Source organism: Thermobia domestica, chromosome 11 (genome assembly GCF_964235325.1).
Source record: "Thermobia domestica chromosome 11, izTheDome1.hap1.1, whole genome shotgun sequence".
In the NCBI taxonomy this organism is placed as follows: Eukaryota; Metazoa; Arthropoda; class Insecta; order Zygentoma; family Lepismatidae; genus Thermobia; species Thermobia domestica.
This window is the reverse complement of record NC_137464.1, coordinates 225,819,892-225,840,358: the sequence shown is the minus strand read 5'-3', so window position 1 is coordinate 225,840,358 and position 20,467 is coordinate 225,819,892. Positions and strand designations below refer to the sequence as shown.

General features: G+C 37.4%; 1 protein-coding gene across 2 annotated transcripts in view; it reads right to left on the bottom strand.

Moving 5' to 3' along the window:
* The window catches only part of LOC145664773 (pickpocket protein 28-like), a 66,767-nt gene that overhangs the window by 17,684 nt on the left and 28,616 nt on the right, over positions 1-20,467 (bottom strand). For both annotated transcript variants that reach the window (XM_081731722.1, XM_081731723.1), the window contains 4 exons: positions 16,788-16,939; positions 12,452-12,650; positions 9,101-9,371; positions 4,504-4,563 (listed from right to left, as the gene is read on the bottom strand). In XM_081731722.1, the coding sequence (XP_081587848.1) occupies positions 4,504-4,563; positions 9,101-9,371; positions 12,452-12,650; positions 16,788-16,939 (682 nt within the window). The remainder of the gene's footprint in view (positions 1-4,503; positions 4,564-9,100; positions 9,372-12,451; positions 12,651-16,787; positions 16,940-20,467) is intronic.

The following is a 20,467-nucleotide window of genomic DNA, read 5'->3' as shown; positions in this document are numbered from 1 at the left end:
TCTGCTTCCAAAACCCTTGTAGTTAGCCTTTCGCAAGTGGTAGAAGCCAGGGACTGACAGATCATGATCTCTGACGTTTCTTAGTAGACTAAGTGGATGTGGAAAGCGGGAGGTAGTTTAAAGTCTGCCCTCAGGACCAGGTGCTGCGAAATTTTCGAGCCAGTGCCCCAAAACAGAGAAGAAAAGCTATAAAATAGTTAATTCTTCCCAACTTGCTAGGTGGCAGCACAAATAGATATATCATACATATGTATACAAGCAATGAATTATTTTGACCCGTTATCTAGAAAACATTTTGTATGTATGGAATAGATGCGAACTTCTTATATAATATTTATCCACTGCTTTTCTAGTTCACGACTAATTGGAGAGAACAGTAGAAATTATTTGTCAAACTTGAAACGGAAGAGAGATCGAAAGATGAGTATAGAAATTTGAAATGTGACTCCCGAGTAATATCCTCACACGCGTTATATTGACACTCTACTTTCCAGCTAATACTGTTACCATCGCACCATTTATGCTCGATCTATACAACCGCGTCCGTATCGCTTTCTAACCTATTTAGATGTCAACTTTCAAACATATATCTTCTTAGCAGACATCAATTACCATTTGCGGACAGCAACTCAGAAACAACGCTTTCAAGATTTTCTCCAAACCATTCATAGTTCCTTTCTGCAGTTACTACAGAATATCAATCCAGTCCAGTCCATTCGGAAAGCGGCACTAGTCCTGACATGGCACTCATTTCCAATGGTCTGTTGCTGCTTACTACTATTGTTGTCCTTGGTTCCATAGGTAGATATCACCTCCCAATACTTCTCTCTATAACTCCACGCCTGAAATCCACCACATCTTCATCACCACTCATAATGTAATTTTAGGGAAAGTTCGTTGAGACCAGTACAGCATTTACGACCGAAAATCTACCTGCCACTGTCCCTAGTCTTATTACAGGCGAATCTATTGAAAATTTCTCACATGCTCTGACCGACTTTGTGTCTTAGGCTACGGATTATGAAAATCCCAAATGTGTCAGAAAATTATCTAGACTTCGTTTACAAATTTACGTCCTCACTCTTCTCTATCGCTTACACGAGTACTTAACTGAATTTCTTCAAATAAATGACCGCCGATTTCCTCTTCTGCATCGCCAATTCTAGCGGTTGAGGGAAGAACTACATCGTAGCCTGCAAACGACTTGACTGGCGCATCTCTTGTAATGCTTTACACCAAGAAACAAACTCAATTAAATTTTGGAATACCTTTAAGCGCTTCAATTTTCAGAAACAGGGCCCATAATATCCCATCGTCGGTGCTGGTCAAGTACCAACGACGGATGCAGAAAAGACCACCAGTTATGCCAACTACCTCGAAGGAGTCTTCACTCCATACAACACCCCGTAGTTCACTTGTACTACAGATATCCGTATCTTAAATGACGGTTCTCTTACGCAGCCATAATTTCAACCTGATTTTGTCTACCAGTTTGATTCTACCAATCAACTTACTGCTCCAATCACATAAGACGATATTACAGCTACTCTTCAACGGCACCGCAACACAACTCTGGGAGCAGATTCTACTAGTTATCGTCAACTTCCGAATGCGTTTATGGCGTTTGTAGTTTTACTTGCCCCTTTGTACACTACTATTTTACCTACAAGCTATTTTCCTATAGAGGGCCGCGGTGGCTCAGTGGTAGAGCGTTCACCTCTGGTGCATGGGGTCCCGGGTTCGATCCCAGCTCGTTCCAAGTGGCCTTTGTGGTGGGCAAACACCATGTGTGTGGGTTTTCTCGGGGTTCTCCCGTTTCCTTCCACTTTCTTCATTCCACCATTTCATTTATTTCTTATCATCACCGTCTCCTTTGGCCTAGCCGGCATAACCGTGAGACTTAAAACTCAAAGATCTCATTTCATTTTTCTATTTTTCTACACAATGGAAAATTGCAAAAATTGTAATCTTTCTAAAACCTCGCAATGATCCAAACACTGACATCTTTTCGATATCTATCGTGTTTAGAAAGACACTAGAGTGCATTTTAGTAAAAGGGCTTCATCACTACCTACAAGTGAAAAAACAAACTGCCAACCATTCACGCTCGATTCCGTCCATTCTATAGCACTACTGACCAGTTACTCGTACTTACTACCCTTCTTATCAACCATTTTAATAAGTGTATACCTTTAGTTTTCATTTTCTTTGATATTGAACGAGCTTTTGATGTTTGGGACAATGGCTTCGTTTATAAACTAAAACATCTAGTTTCCCATTCCTATGCTTGATTATTACCAATTTCCTCCATCAGGACCATGCTTTCGTATATTAATAGATCAATATGGCCAAGTCTCACATCTTTTAATTCAGTGCTGGTGTGCTATAAGGATCACTTCTGCCACCTCTATTATATATTCTTTATGGAGCCAACATGTTTCAATCTCAGCCTCCACTATATGCACTATAATTTGCTGATGATACTGCTTACTTAGCGCTGGGCTCTTCTGTGGACTGCATTAATCTATTCCTACAATCAGCTATGTAAAGACTCATTACATGGTGTGTGAAATGGAAGCTGAAGCTAAATCCAAACAAGATCCAAATGAGTTTTTTTTGGGGCTCAAGCACCATAAATACTGTAACAATCACAATTCAGAACGTTTACATTTAGCTCTCTTGGACTCTCCAATACCACTTCAAAACAATCGCAAATACTTAGGTATAACCTTAGACAAACATCTTACCTGCAAGCCTCATCTCATACAACAGAAAGATAATATCAGCCTCCGTTTGAACTTATTATGCAACCTTAAAGGAACCAGGTAGGGTCTTAATACAAAAATTCTTCTACTTATATATAAAGTCTTTGTACGCGCAGCAATCACATACGGTCATCTCACCTGGTTATCGGCAGCCCCGACTTTCTTTGAGCACATAAAAGTTCTCGGACGACACGCCTTACGTATGACCTATTCTCTTGCTTTCGATACGCTCACTGCTGAAATATATCGTCTTGTGCGATTTGCAACTCGTTCACCACACCTTTACAATCTACGCCAGTCCTATACCAAAACACGCACCAATCTAGCACATCCAATTGTCCATGAGCTTCTAGCCAAGTTCAAGCTTTACCACGCCATGGCTATCCACCACAGGATCATCTTCTAGCTATATACGAACCACCGATGGCATAGATCTATGTAATCCAGAGCGTCGTATCTACCACCGCAATCCATATTTAGTAGGAGAGAGGAAGGAAATGGCGATCAGTTGGGAATTGTGATCAGCCCACTTTGCCCTCTTGCGTGACCCGAGGAGAAGTCAAACTAGTGCTGCCATCTGCCTCTTGTAGCAGGGTTTCTTGTGTATTGTCAAGGAAGTTGTTAGAGAAGACTGAAGTCTACAGCGTGTTGAAACTTGTTTTTGTTGATTTTCTTATAGGATCTGCATAGTTCAACTCACGATACGTACAATTTTAAGTTGTAAGATCTTGAAGTTACTAAGATTCATAAAAAGTTATATTTACGTCTAATGCACGACACATAGTTATATTTCAAATAAACTACGTTTTACAGTATAACCAGCTCAATTTTCAAAATGGCGCAATGTTGGGAATGTCGATCAACGTGATCGGTTTACCATCATGGCGATCGCCATTCCTAACAAACATTTGGAATACTTCTCCAGCCAAAAATTATGAAAGAGGCTAATCTTAAGATAGGCAATACGCCTACCTGAGTCAAACACTGACATTTTGGTATCGTTGTAACCTTTGTGGATCGTTGGTGCATGCTGACTGTACTGTCGTGGACTCACCACATGGATATATCTGTGACGTATCTTTTAAAAAACGTCAATAAAACATTTAGTTGACATTTCTCAGTCTTTCGAAGGTGCAGCTTAAAAAAAAAAAAAAAAACTTGAACTGCCTATGAAACTATGTGATGGGAACATGAGCTCTGATCGCCATTACAAACATGTGATGGGAATGGCGACCAAATTGGCAATTTGAGTTTTTTCCATCGTGTTCCCGAACTTAAAGAATGATCATCTCTTTATTTTACACACTTATTGTAGAAGGATTGGAGTACGTATTTACAAATTTGTTTCAATATATTTTGCAAATGAAACTACGTAATAACCCATTTTTCTTAGGTGATCGCCATTGCCCAACTCTCCCCTACTACAGACCTCATGTACTAAAGAAGCATTTATCAGATCTAACAAATTATCTATCAAATTCTGCAGTATTTCCTCCTTTATAGTTCACCTACCTCAGTTCATAGTATCACACTGCTTGCAACCATTATACACATTTAACGCTCCATAAACTAGAAAATATCTCTGGTCACAGAGAAGGTATAGCCTTCTACGGGCCGCCCATCCTCGGATGGGAATTAAAACTCTTGTTAAAAAAACGAAATGTGATATTCAATAGACTAATAGGTGAAGTTAAATTTTATATAGTACACGATTCTTTCTAAATGTTAGTTTTCTTACCCGGAACGAACGATATGCATTGTTCTTTCTGGAAAGAGCATATTGGAGTACTGAAGTTACCTGTAAAATAACAAGAATATTACAATTTATATGATTACATAACTCTATGTGTCTTTGCAGACCTATATCAATATTAATAAGTTCGCTATCATTACATCCTATACTTACACCAATTGTATTGAATCCAAGTTTGAATATAGGAGTGTGCAATAGATTTTTCTAGTGGCTAAATGATTGGCGTACTTGCGTTTTGTACAGGAGACCAGATTTCGAATAACGATAGTACCTGGGAGTGCATGTTCTTTGGATTAAATTAAGCTAAGTCTCTCATAGATCAAGTTTCGATGGTGAACAAAGATCTTAAACTCCTAACAATCAACGAAGAAAATATCTTAATTATAACAAAAAATTTTACACACAAAATGTCCCAAATGATTATTTCAGGCGCCGACATGCGTTCTGTCGTATACATATTTCCATATTCAACGAGTTCAGTTGCTACTCGAATTACAAAAAAGAGAGCACGGTTACTCCATGGTAAAGTGCTCACTTTTGATGTGAAGAGTCTTTGGGCTAGAACCTAGGCTATTTGTCCCAGGCTATTTGCCTTGTGGTGGAGAATATCATATCTCACATGTTTTCTGGCTTCCTCTTATTCTTTTTCTGTCATAATTTAACCAACAATTAATTTGTTACACGTTATTTACTTATTTTTATCATCCGTGATACATAGAATAACTATGGAACGTTACAGTAAAGATTTTGTGTAATTTCTTCTGTAAGTGTTTCGAAATACACAGGTGGAATCGTAGTTAAAACTACTTCGTATACATTGTCCATCGTTGAGAACACTTCCGTATACATTATCTATCGTTGAGAACATTTCCGTATACATTGTCTATCGTTGAGAACATTTCCGTATACATTGTCCATCGCTGAGAACACTTCTGTGTACGTTTCCATCGTTGAGAACATTTCCGTATACATTATTTATCGTTGATAACACTTCCGTATACATTGTCCATCGTTGAGAACATTTCCATATTCATTGTCCATCGTTGATAACACTTCCGTATACATTGTCCATCGTTGAGAATATTTTTGTATACATTGTCCATCGTTGAGAACACTTCTGTAACACGTTCATCGTTGAGAACACTTCCATATACATTATTTATCGTTGATAACACTTCCGTATACATTGTCCATTGTTGAGAACATTTCCGTATACATTGTCCATCGTTGAGAACATTTTCGTATACATTGTCCATCGGTGAAAACACTTCCGCATACATTGCCCGTCGTTGAGAATACTTCCCTATACATTGTCCATTGTTGAGAACACTTCCGTATACATTATCTATCGTTGATAACACTTCCGTAACACATTATCCGTCGTTGAGAACACTTACATACACGCTATTAATGGTATATTCGAGACATTTCCAACTGGATGCTCTGTAGCATGGTAGTTAACTTTTCATTTTCTCCGTTTGAGGGGAACTGACAGATAACATTACGCTGGTAACAGACAATAGTGGAAAGCAATGAAGAATATCAATAGTGTAATTGATGGTTTTGCAAGTATACTACTCATGAATGGATGTCTATGCGAATACTGTCAACGCTTATACTCTTAAACCTCCCAAACCCTGACCTTCTATTCTCATTGTGCTTCTCTCTGCTTTTCTCAGATTGTAAAATCGTGCTCTAACATTACACATCGGGCAAATTGAAATGACTGACCTTGTACTATTAAGGAGCAGTGTGTGGTGGTGTACGTTCAGGTTATAAAGCAGTATCAGTTTCATGTGCATCAGATTTTCTGTTCAATGTACATCTTCTCAAAGCAGTAGACGTGCGACAGTGATTATTCCGTGCAGTGTACTTCTCTCAGCAAGAAGATAATGTTATCACAGTATAATGAGTAACAAAAGAAATACAGCTACTGTATTTGTTGTTTAATTGGAGACTCATTACTAGCGGAAAGAACCCAGAGAAAGAGAAAAAGCGGGAACTATGGGTATGGAATGGTATATTCAGAGAAGCGTTCTGTCACCAACAGATCACTATTTGCTGAACGAGATGCCTCAATCGTCTATGTCCTTAATAAAATCACTTTACAGAGTAATAGTAAACATGTTGGACGCAGGAGTTTCCTGTGCCACCAGGAACATTAGTTCCTTGAAATACGTGTACATCATCACCACTGGTCCCCATTTTTTTTTTTTTTTTTTTTTTTGATTCGTTCACCTTTTTCAACTGTTTCTTGAAGGCTGACCAGAGGTTGTTTATCTTTTCAACAACAGTATCGCGCGTCGCATCGGGTTCAATAGCTTTAAGTTTGTGACTAATGCATCGTACGCCGCAGTTTTTTTCATTCCTATTGGAATACTGAGGGTTTTCAACGTCCACGTCTAGTTCTGGGAATGGGCAGCACGCTTCAATGAAAAGTAGCAAGGCCTCCTTTTTACTAGATCCTATCATGACAAGCAGGATGTCCACTGAGAGAATTGTCCGTTTCCCTCAGTTCACTGTGCAGTTTATCGTTACAAAAAAGTCCACGTTATCCAGACAAAATAACTGTATGAGAACCTGGCTAATATGCACAGTTCACACAGTTTATCATTCAGTTATGACGTCACACAGGATAAATTGCGCAATGAAACTGAAAGTGTATGGGTCCCATTATACAAATGAGGGTCTGATATATGAAAGGGAAACAATAAATTTCTTATTACACGGACAGTTTACTCTTCGTTCAGAAAGCAAGGATATATGTAACTCTAGCTTTGTTAATGTTGCCGTTTTCTGACTAATGCAAGAAATGGTACAAAATAGTTTTTCATTTAACGTTATTGTTGTTTCCATTCCACTACAAGACACGAATTATTAATGAAAGTGAACGATCATGAAAAGAATTGTGAAATGAGAACGTGGAAGGAAATAGAAGAACCTCGGAAAACCGGCGAACCTGCGCTGAGCTGGCGGGAGGAGGTGAGTGTTCACTTCAAAAAATCATTGTAGCTTTTCCTGTTAAAGTACGCATAATTATATTCGAGAATAGCTATGAAGTAATATCAGTACGGTAAAAGAAATTACCATAATCAAAGCCAAGATGGCGTCATAATAGTATACTCCATTTTATTATTATCTTATAAAAATTCGATTCCAGTAAATATTGAACCTTATAAAAAGTTATAACAAGCAGAAATACTACGAGCAACTACGGGTAACTTATTTTCCTGATTACACTAGTTTCATTACATCGAAAACTAACAACATATAAACAGATCAATAGAAACTTCTAACATGGTTCATTCACACCTTCCACCCACATAAAATTTACTGTTTTTAAATAAAACTTGTAGTAAGTAAATCTAAATACTATTCAAACACTCATATGCACTGGGTTCAAACCAGGGACCCTTCGTAACATAGGTGAGCACTCTACAAGTGAGTCACAGTAGTAAGGGGACACATTTGTGCCCCTATGTCCCAGGTCCAGGGACCATGGTTCCTGCCTGTCATGGCCAGAGGTGCATAGGATCACCCTTCTAAATTTTGGCAGGGGTACCTTGGCCCATCCCCTAAATTTTGACACGGGTACTTAGGACCATCCCTACTAAATTTTGGAAATTTGCCAAAAACAAAAATTTAGTGTGGTAGCGTAGGATCAGGATAATGTACCTCCTTAAGTTTGGGTGGTCCATCTTGTTCACTTTCATGGGTAAAAAAACAATGCGAAAAATTTAAATTTTGTAGGTTTTTGACCTAATTTATACTCTTTTGTGAAGTCATATTACATTACATGGTTATATGGATCGGTACAGAGATCTATTCCCTTTCCTAAGATATAGGTACTTTGGCCCACTCCTGAGTTTCGAGAGAGATACATTGACCCACCCTATTAAGTTTTGGAAATTGCCAAATTTAAAAATTTGATAAGGGAGTATAGAACCAGTGTATGTACCTCTGTAAGTTTTGGTGATTCATCTCGTTCCCTTTCATGGGTAAAAAAAAAAATCCAAAAATTAAAAATTTCAGATGTTTTTGACCTAATTTATCATCTTTGGTTATGTCTTATTAGCTTATATTATTATATGAGTGTGTACAGGAGTGCATTTGCTTTCATAACATATGGGTGCATTGGTGCACTGCTTTGAAAATTTGGGAGGGGTACCTAGGACCAGCCTTTAAATTTGGCAATGGTCACAAAACAATAATTGGTAAATGTTGTCTTACAATGTTAGGACCCATTGTAAATTTCGATTAGTCTGCCTATTTTTTTTCTATGGGTAAAAATTACAAAAACGTAACCAATAAATTATATTACATGGCAGGTTATTGACTTTATTATAAGTGTAATAATTGGAATCCAAGACATGGGTACATTGATACATATCTTTGGGAGAGTATCTAGGACCACTTCTGTAAAAATTGGGAATTTTCAAAAAAAAAAAAAAAAGTGGGTCTCTTGAAAATTTGTTATGAGTCAGGTGAAATTTTGAACTTTGTGCTACACCCACCACGAAGTATCAATACTAAAAAAAATCTTCCCTCAGTATAGTAAACTATAAGAGTGATAACTACTTACGCGGCATGTAGAACATAACACAACCACATGTCTCCAAGGATTGGTTGGTCATGCATTCCAATAGACAGTTGGACTGAGTATAGGATTTGAAGTACCTCAGTTGACGTTCAGAATTGAAATAACAGTAGCGTCTTTCTGGAGAATAACTACGTAGATTTCGACTGGTCGTCATTACTTTGGGCCGTACGATAACAACAACATCTTTACCTAAAGGAATACGGAAAAATTGCTGCTCTATTTGTGGGAAAGTGTCAGGACTATGTAACAGAATCTGAAACGAAATTGTTGTCATCACTGTGTTATATGTCGTAATAATTGCTACTTAATTTAGTAAATTCAAATGATCAAACTAAGACCTCTCGAAATAAAAACTTAAAACATGTAAAAGCTTATACGCTAAATTACAAAGGGTGTTCAAAAAGTTTTGCACAGTGGACTTTATTTATTTTTGTTTATTTGTTGCAGGAGGAGAATGATTTTTTTTGTGAACATACTTGGGAACATTTAGCTATACACTGAGCCTACTCAATGTAGCCTCCATCAGCTGTGACGCATCTGGTCCAATGTTCTTTCCATGATGTAAATGCACTTTGGTAAAATTCTGGAGATTGACTTTTACACCATCGCTTGACATTTCTCACTATCAAATGTTTTACCGCGCAGGTAGGCCTTCAGACGACCAAAGAGGAAAAAATCAGACGGAATCAGTCCGGACTGTAGGAAGAATGAGGAACAATTTTCCAACCCATTTTCGTGATTTTCTCCTGCGTCACAAGGGCTGTATGGGGTTTGGTATTGTCATGGTGTAGCCTGATGAGCTTACCCTGAAGCTGTTGTCTGTGGGTCTTGATGGCATGTCGCAGCTTGTCCAATGACAAACCAGTCATTTCAGTAAGCTGTCGTGTCGTCACACATCTGTCATTTTGGATGATTTGATTAATGGTCTCCTTATTCACATCACTCACTACCGTCGATGGTCTACCGCATCGTGGATTGTCCAGTAGAGAGAAATCACCTTCTTTAAACCTCTGCAACCACCGCTGGATACTGCTGCGATCCAATGTGTCCTCCCCATAAACAGGGAGCAACTTCCTGTGAATCGATGTGGCAGAGTCATCGCCGGTCTTGAAGAGGAACTCCATCACCGACCGTTGTCGCAGCCTGACATCTACTTCACGGTCCATTATGGCTCACCTGTAAATAAAAGAAAATACCTTTATATACAAACTTATAGCTAAATGTTCCAAGTATGTTCACAAAGAATTCATTCTCCTCCTGCAACAAATAAAAAAAATAGAGACCACTGTGCAAAACTTTTTGAACACCCTTTGTAAAATATATTCAAAACTGCATTTCTTTATAATATAAACCAAATTTTGGGTCATATTTAGAGAGCTCTTTCTCCAAGAATTCTGAAAACTCTGTCAATTCCTCTAAACCTTCCGCTAATTAGTCTCCGCGACACGTGGTAGAGATTTATGATCCCTTCTGGCTAAAAACCAATGTTGCCTCGATTCCTTTTCCTTCTTTCCTTTTTCCTAGTTAAAATATTAAAAAAAAAAATGTTGTTGTTAACTGAAAATAGGAAGGAAAGCTTTCTCCTTATTTTGCCGGACTTTAACTATACAAGTGGATTGGAGGTACGGCAACACTGAGAGCAATGACAGCTTACACGCTCGCGAGGACTAACCGAGGGTTGTGGGGGTGAAAAGAAGCAGTTGTTGGGGAAAGAGCCCTTAAGGCTGCCCCGATGTATACATTCTTTGTTTTTCGTTGAGTTTTCTATTATGAGTATCTTGAAATTCGTTTTTAAGGTAGTTTTACAGAGCATGACGCACAACTAACCATGTCCAATCAGATCAAAAGTTTTGAATTCAGTAAACCCTTTATTTGAAGGAATAATTGGGGAGAAAGGGTGTTCATAAAATCTGAATGAAGTCTGTTAAATCGGGAATACTGATATAAACAATATTTAAAATGGGATATTACACTTGATATTGTATATTTAGCGTAACCACATGTACCAGAAGAGAGCAACTTACTTAAAAAAAACAGTAAAAAACACAGCAATACACAAAGAACTGATTGAAACTGACACTTGAAGCTGGGCGTGCGCACGAAGTGTCACGAATGTAGCCAGAGTTTCGCAATGTTGCTTTGTGTGCAAATCATTTCCATATCACAATCGTAACCATCGCCGTGTATTTTAAAAATCAGATCGATCTTCTTTGCCTCAACATTGTTTCTCCCTTCCCTACTCAGACCCGTATCAACGGAGGGAACACGGGAGTCGGGCCTCCTAAAATTTTCACGGTAGGCTTGCAAATGCATTATAATATGGTGATGAACTATAATATGGTTGGATCGCCCCCCTAATTTTTGGCGGGCCCCCTTACATTTTTGGGATCGCTACGGACCTGTTCCTACTATATCAGTCAAATACTGTTCTTTAAATTAAGTATATTCGAGGTCTGTTTAGGCACAGATTTACTGTAATATCAAAAATCAAAGAAGATACTTACATTGTTAACCATTAATGACATGGTGTTATTTGTGACGGTTGAAATTGAAAGTTTTAAAACTATTTTAGTTATTATTTAAATGGAATTATTCTTCAATGCCAAATAAGCGAATCACGAAATGAATGCAAAAAGTCCACTACTTCAACGAACGTAATGATCAAATAGGCAGCCAATTCTGACTTGAATGGATTCAGTCTTCATACAAACAAAATTTTACGATTGTTAAAACAGTAATGCTTGAGCAAATGCTAAAAAGGAATTAAATGGTTGCTTCCTTCAGCACTAGATGTTTTTGCCATCGAATTTACTTCCAGTGAATCGATGATGACATTCTGACTACTTCGCTCATTATATACAGATGAGCAATAATACTGCGTAGTGATGAATAGTATATCACCAGAGTGATTAGAAATTGTACGAGTAATGACAACTAAGTTTTCAAAAGAGAATGGAATGGCCAATGCAAAACGCTGGAATCGAGGATTACCGCATCAAGATTTCTGAAACAATTTCCAGTTACTCCTAAAATGGTTGCCACATCATTACTAATACAATTTCCATTTACTTTGACATCATGACATAGTAGCGACACACTAACGGCGCTAGAGAAGTGTTGCGCACAACCAAGCAGCGCCATATAAATATAAAATATTTGTTAAAGTAGCAGTACTGTATTTTGCGTGCTGTTATTGGATGATTGGTGTTCTACTGTATTTTGTGCCCTTCTTATAGGCAATTTTTGTATTGTGCTGTTGCTGAAATGTATCGTCACTGTTTTGATTCATTACATGAATTGTTGGCATACATACTAAGTAACATGAATTCTTACCTTAAAACCTGAATTTTGGAAAGTACATGTGTCATCCATATCCTCCGGTGACATATCCAGAAGAAGATCAATTCCAGCCATTATTCCTGGAGATAGTGTCCTATAGGGATAATCGACGGTATCATAATTCGGCGGAGGGTATCCATTCTCTCTATTCCATCCTGCAGACGTAGGCCAAGATGTATTTATGTTATGGTGCCTGAAACATTTGTAATAAATAATGTGGAGGAAAGAATGTTGTGTACAAACAACGCCAATCTAGAAACTAGAACTGAACTTGTATGTTTCGTAGTAGTACCTCTTGCAGAAGAGTCAACATCTTTATCTTTTACCACCTTCGGATAGGAACCAGCCATTTCCTACCGTTAACTTGAAAAAAAAAATTAATGCCTTCGGGTATTAGAGATTCTAATCGGGTATGAGAGATAGAATAGTAATTTAAAATTATTTAAAGCTAGAAAAACTTATTCTATGACAACCTTTCAAAAAAACTATACGAAATTTCTAGAGAAACAAATCTGTTTAATACTCTACTGTTAGCCGAGTTATGTGGTGTGCCAACCCGTAGGAAAAATTCCATATTATGGGATTTTTTGAAAATGATTTCAAGAAATGGGATAAAGGGAATTTTCGTAAAAATTGGCAGGATTTATGGGATTTTTATATATCTATTCCACTGATGCCAACAAAATTGTCTAATATACTTGAAATTAATGCTAATCGTGATTTTTTTTTTTACTATAAAATTAACTTAGTGTTAAAGTGATTTATGCAGTGATCTGTGAATCTCAAAAACAATCCCGGGAACGTTAATTCTATTCTATTTTTTTTAAAGAAAGTGAAATGAAGAAAAGAACAGAATTAACGGATGAAAATAAACCGCGAAACGTCCAACTTCCAAATCGTTCCATACGCAATAACTGAAGAATACAGTTTATCTAGTTTAATTACGTTTAGTAGAAGAATATAGCATAAAAGCGTGATGAAAATACTAAACTCACAAAAAATGTACTTATTTTCATCAGCATTTCCAACTTTCTCTTTTAATTAAGGAAAATACTTGTTCATAAACGTTTTTGGATAAACGTAGACGATCGGAAGTTTTGAATTATTCACTCATATATTGAAGAAAACTATTTTTATGCACTAATTTTACTCTTCATGTTTCCTAAGTTTAGAAAATTTTGTTATTAGTATAGCGTGGGAAATTCAAGAGCAAAGTGGGAATTTCTGCCTCTCGAGATGGGATTTTATAACATTTCAGATTGGCATCACTGGTTACTAGTCTGTTTACGACAGACTTCGGTTACGACTGTCCGATCGGAAGTTTCGACCAGAGGAAATCTACTGTATAGCACAGTATTATTTTGATCAATATTGTCGCTTCACGATCTACACTGCGGTTACACTAGATCAGAATTCGCTCAAAATTGAAAGGTATGAACTCTCTCGAAAGTGATTAATTGATGTTCACAAACATATTTTGTAATTATTTTTCTTCTTCTTCTTCTTCTTCTTCTCGTTCTTCTTCTTCTTCTTCTTCTTATTCTTATTCTTATTATTATTATCTCTGAATAAACCAACTATAGAAGCATAATTAGCAGCCAATTGGAAATTGTAAAGAATCAGGGGCAGGGTGGCGGCCCAATGGTGGAGTGCGATCTCCCACCTCTGGTTCGATCTCCAGCTAAGTACATTTGTGGTGGACAACATCGTGTCCGTGGGTTCTCTCAGGGTACATCCGTTTCCTCCCACTTTATCATACCACCAATTCGTTCATCATCATCATCATCCACTTGCTTTAATCATTGTCCCCTTTAGCGTACAGAGCATAATCGTATGACTTAAAAAAAAGTCATTTTAAATCTGGATTATGAATGCATTTGAATGATGAGGAAAGAATTAATATGATGAGTAAAGTGAATGGGAGAAGTACGAATCTGTCGAAACTATTATTTCAGGGCAAAACTCTCTGTTGTCCCATTATTAGGTTTCTTTAGGATCAGGAATGTACACTCATGTCCAAAATGATTGTCGCATATCTATAACTGTCTTCTTGTAAGAATATAATTTGACAATGATTTTGCAGGGTACTTTTAATACTGACATTATGTGTATAATCGGGAAATGTATATTTGTGGTAAATTTCATAGGAAAAGAATTATAAATATGAAAATTAGAATGAGTAAAACAAAATGTTGCTAAATGGACAAGGACGTTTCATTTTCGCTTTATTGTTCTTATTTACTGCTCTTTTGACATGAAATTTACCACATAGATGTCTTTGCCGATTATACACATACTAACATTATAAGAAATACCGGACGAATTCGTTATCAAATTATATTCCTACAACAACATATTTATAGACATGTTACAATAATTTTGGACATAAGTGTACGTATTACAGTGCTCCCTTGTTCATAATGTAACGGTTTGTCTCATCTGTTGGGAAACAATGTCTAAATTTTGCTAACCACCTTTCAAAAATATCATTAGACCAATTAATTTATCACTTAAATAAAAGTTTTCAAACTCTATCGTGATACAGTGGACGTTCATACAAAGGAACATACCGGATTCAGTACTTCAATATTCTTTCCTATACATACCATTTGTGGCTGAAAAGATTTAACTTTTCATTGCTATCTGTGAACCACAACCCTAATTTAGCCGAAACTTAAACAGTTCCATGTATCCTGTTTCTCGTTAAAAACAACAACATAATTCAATTGTATGTACTAAATCAGTACAATTAACATTATAGATTATTGTGTATAGCAAGTAAATACACTGTTGCATATGAAAAATGTAACATGAAGAAGAAGGCATTAGATTAACTCCACATTTGCATAATGTGTAGAGGATAAAAGATAAGTAAAATTAATAACATCACAGCTCCGCAATGCATGTCCTTCCTTTTTGGTTCATGCCTCTTGGAAACAGCAATGCCATGCAGGTCAGAGGCCTACATCATCAGCCCAGTCAATAGCGGGCCGAGTGTGCATTTGCGTGCAGTGTTTCTACCAGACCTGTTTTTTTTGGGAGGGGGGCACTGCCCCCGGAGCTCTGAGAATACTCCCCGGAGGAGACCAAAATAATACGTCTATACTATAGTAATAAATGGAATAGTATCAGCAGTGCCCCCCGGAATAGTAAGTGTGCCCCCCGCAACATTGTTTCCGAAAGAAACACTGCTTGCGTGTGTCCAGGTGTCTAACAATGCCTCATCATGGAATACAGTAGCGATTCCAGCAGACTTCTCCAGTAAGTTTGAAGGATTGCAGTATTATAGTCACGATTAATAATTATCTTTTCAGGATATTGGTTGGACGGAATGCAGCAGCAGTAATCGAATATATACCGGATTGTATCAGGAACCCAATGCACGACGGTGTGCTGTATTCTACGGCCGCATTATTCCACGGACGTAATTTACGCACAGCTATGATAGATCAGACAGCCACATCCTGAACAATAGTGTACGAATTTTATGATTTGTTGGGGACCCACCATTTCAGTGAATAGTTCGACTTGCTTGGTGGGTAGGGGCACATTTGTACATCGCACATTACTGCGATTTCTTTTAACTACAATGATGCCACGAAGTCGCACATTTAGAACTAAATGGCATGACATTCTCTTCACGGACGAATCCATCTTCTGTCTTTAGTATTATGGTGGCCGCATTCGTGTCTGCCAATACAATGGCAACAGGTAGGTTGATACTTGTATTGTGCATCACCATAGCAGCCGTTACGGTATGAGATGCCATTAAGTTACCTGCCACATAGATTTGTCAATTGATTAGCCAACGATGTATGATCCCTTTATTGTAGGTCATATGCAAAAATAGATTTAACAGGATAAGGCGCGGCTGCATGTGGTATTCAACGTCCTACACTTCTTAGAAGAACACGATATTCCACAGTTCCCTTGATCGGCTCGTTTTCTTGATATCTCGCCCAATGAACACGCTTGCACGACACCTTAAACAGCAGAGAATTCCGCCAACTACCTAGGTACAGTTGACAAACTTTGCCAACGTATCGCAGGTGATGAGTTTCCATAGCCCAGAAGGTCATTCAAAAGCACATGTCGTGTCATGTCATGTCGTCTCTATACATCATCGTGTCGGAGCCATTCTGGACGCCCATGATGGACTCACTCACTATTGACCTATGGACTTCCAGCAGGTAAGTGAAAATAAGAGAGGTAAGCGTAATCATTCTACACGTATATCTTGAGCCATCCGTTTTCCATGTTCGAGATTCCTATCTGTCCTCCTTCTTATTGTTACATTTCTATTATAGGTACTATATATTTGCACTCTTACACTTCTTTGGTGTATAGCTCAGTTGGGGAGACCATGTTGAAAGTAAAACACAAACCCTCTTCTGTAAAAATTGGGTAAAATAATTTACAACAGTTAACAGCGTAGCTTCTCCAAACGCAGCGGAACACAGCACTTGAGCATTCATATGCTACCTGAAACAAAATAATAAAATGCTTAATTGATGTTTTTAGGGATTTAAATGCACTGAAATTCTTAGCAATGTTCCTTTATACCATAGATTTTTCTGTAATTTAGGAGTAAGATAGAGAGGACATGGTATGGCTTAATACAAATAACATTGTTTCTTAAAATTTTGATATTCAATACAGCATAGAAGGAGTGCCTAAGATGTTTCAGTGTTATGTTGTTTTCTTTTTATTTGTTTATTTTATATTATCACAAGAAACTCAATACAAATCTGTAAGCATTAATGGAAATACATTTAAATTCAAAGTTTAAGATTTAACGTACTGATCATAGTGTGAACCGTTTTCGTGTTGAAAGGTTTGATGCGGTAGGTTTTTATATCAGTTTTCAGGCCAAAATTAACGTCTAGATTTAGTACGTTGGAGCCTACGGAGGCATCATCCATCCTAGGAGCAGAAGATTTAGCTCCTACTCTCTCTCCAGTGCGTTCGAGTCGTTCCGTAGTGGATTATGGCAGAGATCCATCGATAAACACTCCACCCAAGTAAATGTTAAAACTGGTTTATCTAGGCTTGAAGGTAGGCCTACTGATCAATCTTCCTGCACATTTTTGTGAAAACTTGAAGTAAAGATTGGTAATCAATAGATCGTGTATGTCTTGTATGTGATAACGTCCCATAGTACTTTTAATAGTTTTAGGTCGATACTTGTACCCTTGAACCACTTTCTAATGCATAGTGTTTCACAAATTTTCTATACTTGTTACCCGCACGAAACATTTGTTGAACCGACGGCCTTTCAACATGCTTTTCAGTTTTGGGCATAGCGCCAATTCATAGGGTGCCAAATCCGGCGAGTACGGTGGGTGGGGTACAACCGCCATGTTGTTTTTTGCCAAAAAGTTCCTAGTGAGCATGGAGGTGTGACAGGGCGCAATGTCGTGATGCAGCAGCCAGTTTCTTGTCGCCTAAGTTCGGGCCGTCGTCTCCGTACGTTTTCACGGAGCCGTCGCAAAACGTCACAGTAATGCGTGGAATTCACTCTCTTTGGTTTGGTGGGACGAATTCTTTGTGCACAATCCCCTTGATATCAAAGAAAACGATGAACATGCCTCTTGACTTTGCTCTTCATCTGTCTCGCCTTTTTTTGTCATGCTGTGTTCCCCAAACACTTGTTGAATCACTGCAAAGGTCCCTGTAGCACTTTTCCCGAGATTCGCACAGAATTTGATACACACGTGGTGTTCTATTCTCGGATCCATCGTAAAATCGCCACACACAAAGTATCATGAAAAGCACTGTGGAAACAAGACATCAACCCAACTGCATGAAACTGTGCACTCTCACTCATCAGATATGCTAGTCTTGCCACCTATCGGTGCAAAGCTCTACTACTATTACTTTCCAGATGGTAGCACCAGTCCCGAAAATCTGCATAGCACCTCGTATGTTACGGAACAAATTAAGTTATTGTGTTAGAAATTTCCCGTATTAATGTTTCTGCATTACAACTTACCGTAAGTTTTCCCCTTTTCTCCCTTTATCCTGATGCATAAAACTTGTATTCGACAGTGATCTATTAATACAAATGAACCGCAAAAACGATAACGTCATCGTTTGTAAGCACCCTTCATACAGTCCCAACTTCTTCTCTAAAGATGTTTCTCTTTCTTTGTTTCGTTTCTTCACCTGAAAAATTGACTGGCTTCGCAACGTTTCAATGGCAGTGAAGTCTTAAGATGACCAATTCTCGACTGGCTGATCTCCGGCCGCAGATTTCAACGCAGAGGGTCTACAAAAGTTTGTGCCACTCTCCTACATATTATAAATGCTGGGAGCTTCAAGGTGACTTTTTGGAAAATTAGTCAACGTATGTACTTGCATAGAATCAATAATGAAAGTTTTCTTTTTGCTGGCCTTTTCTCGACATGCCCCTTGCATTACTTGCTCTGATAAATTATTTGGAGTTGTTAATAACGAACATTTGTATAAATAAAGTGTACTAAAAATTCTAACATAGTATATATAATAAAAATGCCCAAAGATGATTATTTTTATATCGATCGATAAATATCGTTCAGCTGAACAGCATGACATGTTTGAAGATAAATCATCATGAATAGTTTTCGAAAAATCGACTAAAACGAATTTTTATGGAACTAAAGATTCGTAGCCTACCCTAAGATCATTCTTCATTAAGGAAGCAGACTACTGAATATTTTTGAAAACCTAACAATTTTTCTTCTGCCCGTTTTTCGTAAGTGAAAAGAGATAATGAAATGTAACTTACCACAATAGTAGATAATGTTATTCCACACTCAAAAGTACGAATCGGGAGAATTATCAGTGTTGTCATCCATAGAAATTACAGTGTGTCTAGAATTTCAATTACCCAAAAATCTAGGTTAAGGTAACGACTAGAAAAATGAACTCAACGGTAGTTGATGACTTATCATGTTATCTTGGTTTCTTGTTAACTATTTTTTTAAAATAATGTTTGTATTTATTTTGTAACAACTTATTTATTTTGTAATAAATTATGTATGTAATTAATTATAAATTATACAAATATTATTTAAAAAGTAGTTAACAAGAAACCAAGATAACATGATAAGTCATCAACTACCGTTGAGTTCATTTTTCTAGTCGCTACCTTAACCTAAATTCTAGACACACTGTAATTTCTATGAATGGCAACACTGATAATTCTCTCGATTCATATTTTCGAGTGTGCAATAACATTATCTATTATTGTGGTAAGTTACATTTCATTATATCTTTTCACTTACGGAAAACGGACAAAAGAAAATTTGTTAGCTTTTCAAAAATATTTAGTAGTCTGCCCCCTTAAATATCCAGTAGGGATAGTTTACTCTTTGGTAGGGATGCGCACGAGACAAGATTTGAGGCTGTCTCGTCTCGAAAATGTGCTGTAAAAGCGATGTCTCGACTCGAAAAGTGTATGTTTCTCTATTGGAAGAGCTTTGTCTCGACTCGAATTTTGTGAGAAAAATTCTGTCTCGACTTGTCTCGTGCGTATCCCTACTCTTTGGAGGGGTTCTCGGTCGATTTTCACAGAAAGAACTCTGGCAATATTGTCCATATTTAATAACTAAATGTTTCATCAACAAACCTATAATACGGTATAAATTATTTTTCATTTAGAAAATCATAGACGTAGTTTGCTCGTGGGGTGAGTTTTTTTTTTTTGATACAAAGTTTTCCGGAAATGCCTATTATAATTTTGTGCATATTTCGTAAATAAATGTTCCCGTAATAACAACAGCGTGATATGATTCAATCGAAGAAGCATGAGCGAGGAAATTTAGTGAGGTGGCCACTATTCTTTAGTTTACTGACTGTTACCTACATTTAATCTCTGAAATCTACTTGTGTAGCACATACCGTATTATAATTGATAAATCTGAAATACATCACATTTTATATATAATATTCACAAAACCTCAAACTTTTCACTAACTGTTTTATCAAGTATCAAGTAATCTCCCAAATCAAGTAATGACGGCTCTAGCC